At 40.4% G+C, this 7,924-nt stretch overlaps 2 protein-coding genes across 2 annotated transcripts in view; both read left to right on the forward strand.

Moving 5' to 3' along the window:
* LOC106950521 (transmembrane protein 179) overlaps positions 1–2,980 on the forward strand; it is an 8,669-nt gene extending 5,689 nt beyond the window's left edge. The window contains exon 4 of the mRNA XM_015037435.1: positions 300–2,980. Within this exon, the coding sequence (XP_014892921.1) occupies positions 300–497 (198 nt within the window). The 3' untranslated portion in view covers positions 498–2,980. The remainder of the gene's footprint in view (positions 1–299) is intronic.
* A 509-nt stretch (positions 2,981–3,489) lies between these two features.
* si:ch211-107m4.1 (heterogeneous nuclear ribonucleoprotein U-like protein 2) lies at positions 3,490–7,640 on the forward strand. Its single transcript, XM_015037436.1, has 11 exons — positions 3,490–4,217; positions 5,069–5,142; positions 5,220–5,453; positions 5,539–5,651; positions 5,739–6,005; positions 6,131–6,253; positions 6,375–6,476; positions 6,587–6,755; positions 6,897–7,121; positions 7,206–7,264; positions 7,550–7,640. The coding sequence occupies exons 1-11, from the start codon at positions 3,739–3,741 to the stop codon at positions 7,625–7,627; spliced, it is 1,923 nt and encodes a 640-aa protein (XP_014892922.1). The 5' UTR covers positions 3,490–3,738; the 3' UTR covers positions 7,628–7,640.
* The last annotated feature ends 284 nt before the right edge of the window (positions 7,641–7,924 follow it).

Genomic DNA, 7,924 nt, shown 5'->3' on the forward strand with positions numbered 1-7,924 from the left:
TTTAAAAACTGTTTTTTTTTTTTTTCTTCATTTAAAAAAATAAGCTGGTTTCTTTTTTTTTTTTTTTTTTTTTTTAGCCAAGCCAAAGTTATTAAGAGCCATTGTGAAATGTTCAAAGAGCCACTTGTGGCTGCAGGTTGCAGACCTCTGGTGTATCACATAGATTCCTATGGTTGAAATACCAAAACAACTCTGCTTGATACACACAATACAATATTTTAAGCTGAGTACGTGAATCCAAACTTTCAGAGATGTTTTTGGCCTGTAGTCGTGACTGTAAGTCTTGTTTGCATCTTCAGGCGTCTCTGTGGTTTGTGACGGCCCTGTGGCTGGTTCAGTCCATCCTGGCCTTCCTGCGGCTCTACCACTCCCACAGGCAGAACATCACGGGGCCTTGGCTGCACCGAGACAAGGAGCTGCTGCTGGGACACACTCCCCTCGACAGCGGCTCCCCGACGCCTCCTCTTCCCCCTGCGACCCCGAGTGTCTGCGTCTGACAGGGAGGGAGTGAGGTAGTAACGCAGCTCCTCACATTTAACGCCACCGTTTTAAACCTCATCTTGTTCATTATGACCACTCATAATGTCCACTCTGCACGTCTTACTGTTTATATGCCTCATCTTAGTCAGCAGAGCCTGACCTTTTAATTATATTATCTGTGAAGAAGCATCAAGAGACTGCAGTAGGGAAATGCCAAAGATACAGTTTGTTGTCATTATTACCTTTACTTTTCTGAGAGATGCATCTAAGCAAGATTATAAAATATACAACAAACCATGGGAATTATCTAGTTTAAAGGGAACTGTGACTTAAAAGGAAAACCTAAATGCTTAAAATTGAGAATTTGATTGAAAAAATATTTGGATCATTTTACTCATTAAAACTTCAGGTGATTTTCTGCCAGCTTTACTTAAGATTTGCATTTTAATAATTTTTTTTTTATTTGTGTGACATTCCTACAAAGATGGAGTTATCAAAGTGTGTGATGTTTTGGAGTAAGACACAGTTTATTTCAGAAAATCTATGTTGTTTTTTTTCTAACCTGGTAACCTAAATGGCTATAAAACCAATGATTTTCAATGTTTTTGATAAGTTAGGTAAATTACCTAATTAGAACATGTTTTATATATACGGTGGTCCTCAAACATCAGCAACACCCCTGATAAAAACCCAGGTTTTTGTGATGTATAAAAAGGCTATGATAAATAATTTAGAAACCGTCTTTGAGAACAATCATTATTTGTAAAAATTTAACTGAAAAAAGCTTTTCACTTGACATTATCTACCTGCTCAACCTGGCAAAACCTCTCCAAATATATCAGGATATGAGGAAATCTGATTTTTATGTCAGATCTTTACTTTAGCTAGACCAGTCCATACCATTAATCGTCCTTTTATGAAGTTCTTCTATTATTTATTTGACTTGGAAAAATAAAAACCCTGTTCACATTCAGCTTTCTAGCAGACTCTGGAAGGGTTTTGGTAAAAAGTCTATTGATGTTTGGAACAGTTCATGATTGGTGGACAAAAAGTCTAGTTCTATCTTGATGTTGCCATCACAATGCTTCACATTGTTCTTTTTAGTAATGTCCATTGTTATTTTTGGATCAAATGGTTTTTTTGTTTTTGTTTTTTTCACTGTGGCCTAAAGTTCAATTATGTTTTCATGTGACTATTAACTCGTTTCCTCACAAGGTTTAGCAATATTTTTGTCATTTCTTGTATGTTTTACTTGAAATATGAGGCTTCAGTCTTGCAGCCCTACTCCTTAGTGCAAAACATAGAACATTGTTGTCACATATAGAGCACAACAAATGCTTGATAGAGATTCCTGCAGCTCCTTCAATTTTGCTGTCATTCTCTTGGCACCAGTTTTTGTAACGTTACTGTGTCCCTTATTTTCTTCAACAGTTTCTATCTGTTTTTACTGTGAAGAGATGTATATATATTTATATAGTGCTGTGGATCCTTTTTCACATTTCACTTGACTAATGAGACATTTTTGATCTTCTATTTTATTTGTGCAAAACTGCTTGGTAAGAGACAAATAATCACCTGGCATTTTAACTGGGATGTGTACAGTTTTGAGAGTCGCTCTGTGTAGAGGAGACGAGCTCAATGACAGCAAACACAGAAGGGAATTCTAGTCTAACATTAAATTTGAGGCAAACAACAACTAAAGTAAGTAAAAATTGTCAGAGGTTTCTGTCCTAACAAAGACTTCCTTTTATCTCAAACTGAAAGGATTCGACTAATTTAATCAGAAATGCTATAATAGTCCAGTGATTTAATAACCAGTGTTATTCAGAACATTTACTGTGCTTTGTTCTATTTATTTATGTTACTGACAATGCATCATGATGGTTTTTTGTTGGTTATTTAATAAGCATGGTTGTTTACATTTCTCCTGGATTCCAACATTTTGCACAGTTGTGTCCTCGTCAGGGATGAAAAAAAGCTTGTTCTGTTTTATTCAGATGAAGCACTGTGGTGCTTTTGTTGTGAGAAAGAGCTACATGTTCATGGAAAAGGGCTCACTGTGTGAGCCTGACCTGAATGTTCTGCTGTGTGCACACCGCTGAGCCTCTCTGCTCCTGTGACGACTTTTATGATGGTGCCGTTTGTGTGGACGGAGCTGCTCTCTGGATCTCCTCCGGTGATCTGCTTGGTTTTTTTTTAACTACTTTGTTGATGTGTGGTAGCTCGGATACAGAGAATGACGATGAAAAGAAAAAATGTTGCAGATTTATCTGAGGTTTTCTGTTTAAATTGTTGCGTTTTGTGGACGACCAGAGCGGCTGTAATGAAACACAAACAGTGGAGCTGGAAGTCTGAAGTAAAGAGAGATCAGCTGGTGTTGCAGTATGAAGCTATTTATAAAATGGTTTTTGTAATGGAATTGACTGTAGTTCTGTTTGTTCCCTCATTCATCTTCATGTTTTTGCATTTGTCCTGTATTTAAATAAAATACCTGCTCTTATGTTGTAGTTTCTTTTTGTATGTTGATGATACTAAAGTACATCCAGCAACAAAACGACGGCCCGTGTTTACTGAATTGATGGCTACACTACATTAATCTGTATAAATAAAATAATGAATAAAGTAATGAAATGATTCTATGAATTTCAAGGATCCTTCAAATTTGAGATAGATTAAAACTCTAAAACATTTAAACTTTTTCAGGTCTCTTTGTTTTGTGCTCCACAATGTTGCCCAATGCCCACAACCTTTTTTTGCCCTGTGGACCAGTTTTAATAACAAACAATGAGGTATTTGTTAAATGCAACAAAATAAAATGATATAACCTGCATGAAAATGGTGGTATTTAAAAAAAAAAAAAAGAATAAATGTCAATCCTTTTGTTTCAGTTCTGATTAAAATAAGAAACATGTCTGAAGAACCACTGAATTATGAGGTGCATAAATATTTAAGTGTCAATGTTGGTAATTTATCTCTTGCCAACACTGTCAGACATTAGGTCAGAGTTGGTTTTTATTGGTTTTAAGACAACTACATTTGTTCAAAAACTATGAATGAGATTAACCTAAACGTTATATCTTCTTAGCCCCAGGGGGCGGTAATGCAACTTGAAGGAGGGCAACCGCCCGCCAATTGACTCCAAAAAGAAGACGAAGAAGAACAAAGCGATGTTTTGAATCACTCCCTTATTTATCGTTCTGTTGAGTCTTTTTTTTTTCCTGAAAAATCCACAGCCTGGTTTATCCTGATGTCTTAAGAATGAAGCTGGTGGACATTAAGAAGTTAAAAGTGGCCGAACTGCGGTCCAAACTAACCGAACTGGGTTTGGACAGTAGAGGTTTGAAGGCTGACCTGGTGGACAGACTATGGTCAGCCTCGCAGTCAGTACAGAGTCCAGAACATGTAGAACTGCTGGAGGGCAGCTCATCAACACCCTCTGGACCGACGGAACCAGTTGAAGTTCAGGTTCGGACCGAGTCCTCATCACTGCCGGTGGTCGACTGTGCCGCTGCGCCGTGTGAAGTAGACCGGGGTAGAGAGTACACAGACACTGCCACTCAGACTGAGCCACAACCCGGTCCACCAGCGGTACCACCGGGTTCTGAGTGCCGTTCAGGGACCGAGACTGTCTGCCAGGCGGAGGGCAGGCAGCTGGGGTATTCAGATGGTCCTCTCTCTGAGGAAACGGGCAGAGGAAGAGCTTTCTACGAGTTCAAGGAGGAGATACGATACAAAAGGTAAATCCTTAATAAAGTGAATATTAAAATCTACAAAGCTATGGGAGGCTAAACGGGACAAATTTAGTAATTTAATTCTTCATAATGTTTTTTCCGTACCTTCTTTCTGGTGGATGTGGCTGTATTGAATTTAAACCACCAGATTCAAATTGATGTAAATGTTGTCATTTAAAGTGTTTCTGACTAACAAGAATTCCTTCACACTATGGAAAAGAAAGGCTTGAGTATGGAAAAAGTTTTGAGTTTCTAAATTTTTTAATTGTTTAGAAATCTAAACCAACATTTCTCATAAATGAGAAAGTTCTTTTTTCATTTATTCATATTTAAAGGTTACATTTTATCTTTGATTTGCTTAATCACAGCTTAGGTTTTTGTCAAGCTCTATAATTGTTGGCAAAATGACAAATGAACATTAATTTCAAAATTGTCCTTTATAACTTTATACAGCTTTAAAAAAGAAATTTTTTTTCAAATTTTCAAATTGGTCTAGATGCCAAGAAAAGTTTTTCAATGTCTTAGTTTAAGGGTGTTCACACTCAGAGAACCACTTTTTAAAATCTTTTTTATATAGTTTTACATGTTTCCGTTTTGAGTTGTAGAGGTTATGGGATGATAAAAATAGAATTACAATTGTTTGTTTGATTTCATTTTTTTTTCACCATCCATATTCGTCTAATTTGACTATTTATAATGCTTAGATCTGAGTTATTTTCTTAAGCCAAGAGGCTCTATATGAGGAACCAGTGAGGCGTTCTCCACTCCTGAACATTTAACAGGAAGGCTTACTCATCAGATTTATTCAGTTTCTCTTCACAGAAAGTGTTTTTAATTGAGTTGCTGTGTCTTTCCAGATCCAAATCACCACAGCTTCAACAGGACAAAGGCGAGGAAAAGTGGGATGAAGATAAAGTTAGATTAGATCCATGTGAGTCCAGAGTGAAGTCAGTTTCCTTTTCTGGAAAGCTGTTAGAAACGTCACTGACACTTTGATTGTTTCCACAGACGGCTGTCACCTCCACTTTGAAGTGAGCTCTGATGGGTCCTGGGGGCAGCCACGGTTCTGGGATCGGTTCCCGTTGCTCTGGTCCGGCTGCAGGCTCACCCACGGGGTGCGGAAGGGACGGGTGGGGTTTGAGGTTCGGGTGGAGAGGAGGTTGCTGACTGCTGACCAAGAGGTCAAGGATCCATACGGACTGAGAGTGGGCTGGTCTGTGGGCGACTCCTCTCTGCTGCTCGGTGAGGATCAGGTCGCTCTTATCCGAACATGTTTTTTCTGTTTGTTGTCAGAGCTTTAACTGGAACTTGTTGTGTTTTATGTCAGGGGAGGACGAGTTTTCTTTCGCTTACGATGGACGCGGTAAAAAGGTTTCTGATGGAACCCAAGAGGAGTACGGTGAGCCTCTCTCTGAGGGGGACATCATTGGCTGTTATGCTGTGAGTTGTCTTTCTTTATATTCTTTAGTTTGAGTGGTGCTGGGATTGTTCTCAAATTTTTTATTGTTTGTGCTTCCACAACCACAGGCCTTTTCTGCAGATGGCGCTGTTGAGTTGTTTTTCCATAAAAACGGTCGTTTCCTGGGCACAGCTTTCTCCCTGAGTGCCTCTCTGCTGCGGGGTCGAGCCTTGGTTCCTCATGTTCTCTGTAAGAACTGTTCGGTCCGATTCCTTCTGGACCACATAACCCCTCAGTGGTACCCTGGACCAATGGGATTTATGCCGCTGACAGCGCTCCCTGCTGGCCAGAGAGTGCGCATCACATCGGCTCCTACCTCCAGAATGCAGTCTGAGGTTAGATTTTGGACCTTGCTATTCAGGTTTAAAGAACCTCATATTTGTGCTTCAATGTGCATAAATATACACTCAATATGTAATCAATCGTTCAGGCTGCAGGTTTCACCTCTCTGTCCCTGCAGGTGGTGATGATGGTGGGTCTTCCCGGCTCTGGGAAGAGTTTTTGGGCTCAGACGCTGATGAAGCAGCATCCAGAGAAGAAGTACAGACTGCTGGGGACAGAAGATCTGCTCGCTTGTATGCTTGTCAGTGAAAACCCAAATTTGTATTCATTTGAGCAATTATTTTAGAGCTCGATCCACTTCAGAGCAGCTAGTCCTCATAACCTATGTGTGTGTGTGTGTGTGTGTGTGTGTGTTTGTGCAGAGTGGTGGTCAGAGAGACAGCAGGCTGCAGCAGGCCTCCCAGTGTCTAACTGATCTCATTAAAGTCGCTGCCAAGACGCCTGGAAACTACATCCTCGACCAGGTAACCGAGAACTTCACCCAAAAAAAAAAAAAAATTACCTATTAAAATAAAAGCTTGCTGTTTGTGTGAGTGGATCATTTAACGCAACTTTTTTTTTCGTGTTTTCCCAGTGCAACGTCCTCTTCTCTGCACGTCGACACAAGCTGCAGCTGTTTGCAGGCTTCAGGCGGCGGGTGGTGGTGATCTTCCCGTCTGCCGACGAGTGGAAAACACGACTGTCGCAGCGTCGAATGAGCGACGGCGAGCAAATCCCTGAGACTGCCCTGCTCAAACTCCAAGGTTCGATTTATTTGCTTCTTTTTTGGGAAAAAGGGTTTCAACTTCAGTTGCACACAGGGATGGGCATTTATTGTCTTTATGTGATCTTTTTGTCCCTGTTCAGACACAGCGTTGACGTTGTTTTTGTTTTCCTGGCTTCAGTGAGCTGCAGTCTCCCAGAACCGCAGCCTGACCTGATTGAGGAGTTACAGTACGCAGAGCTGCCGCAGGAACAGGCACAAATCCTCCTGACGCAGTACAAAGAGGAGGCTCACAGACTGCTGCCTCCTGTCATCAAACCAGACAAGAAACCCAGATGGAACAAGAGAAGACGTCACTTTCTCTGTCCTCCACCGTCAAATGGGATGCAGTGGGGAGCTGTTCATGGTTGGCATGAGACACAATGAATATTTTCTTTTATGTCGACATACTGGTGCAAACTGCTGGTTAATATTGCCTTTGTCTCTGAAGGTTGGCACAACACAAGAAGTGACATGCAGCCTTGGAGTCAGCAACCAGAGGCCAGACATGTGAGGAATTTTTATCTGTTATTTGTTCAGCTTATAGTCTGAATTGCTTTCTTTTGCAACACATAATCTCATTTAAAGTTTTTTTTTTTATTTGATGTTGATAAACCAAACCAATACAAAATTAGAATCTTTCCATGAAGATTTTTAACTGTATAAGAATAGATTTAATGTTGTATTTAAATAGATGTGTGTGTGTGTGTGTGTGTGTGTGTGTGTGCGTGCGTGTGCGTGTGTGTGTGTGTGTGTGTTGTTGCTCCGGGTTGATTCTTTTTCTTGTCATTTTAGTGGAACCTGCCTTATCAGCAGCAGAACTACAACTACAGCAGAAGTTTCGGTTTGAGCGGCTACCAGAGTTACTCCTGAGGAAACATGAAACGAGAAGAACGAGGCCGCTGTCACAGTGGACTGGGATGTTTTTTTATGACGATCACTGCAAAAAACAAATGCCAACTACAACGCCGTGCAGAAGTCCTGAGGCGTCCCTCATTTGAAATTAGACAGAAATGCGTTTTCTTGTAACCTCTTAAGCATTTGTTCTCCACATTTTCCTTTTTCAATCCAGGATCTGCAATTGTTTTTGACACTTCAGGCTCATCTGAAAGGAGTTGACCTATTGGTCCTCTGATGCTCCTTGGGAGGTAGTTGCAGAGCCATAATGAC

The sequence above is a fragment of the Poecilia latipinna genome, unplaced genomic scaffold, assembly GCF_001443285.1.
Source record: "Poecilia latipinna isolate Pla-1442-1.1 unplaced genomic scaffold, P_latipinna-1.0 Scaffold405, whole genome shotgun sequence".
Taxonomy (NCBI): domain Eukaryota; kingdom Metazoa; phylum Chordata; class Actinopteri; order Cyprinodontiformes; family Poeciliidae; genus Poecilia; species Poecilia latipinna.

Excerpts from the sequence above, each read along its gene's own strand:
- si:ch211-107m4.1 (XM_015037436.1), top strand. The coding sequence starts at position 3,739 with ATGAAGCTGGTGGACATTAAGAAGTTAAAAGTGGCCGAACTGCGGTCC. Across the intron at positions 6,254-6,374 it reads ATCTGCTCGCTTGTATGCTT|AGTGGTGGTCAGAGAGACAG; the intron begins GTCAGTGAAAAC and ends GTGTTTGTGCAG. Across the intron at positions 6,477-6,586 it reads GAAACTACATCCTCGACCAG|TGCAACGTCCTCTTCTCTGC; the intron begins GTAACCGAGAAC and ends GTGTTTTCCCAG.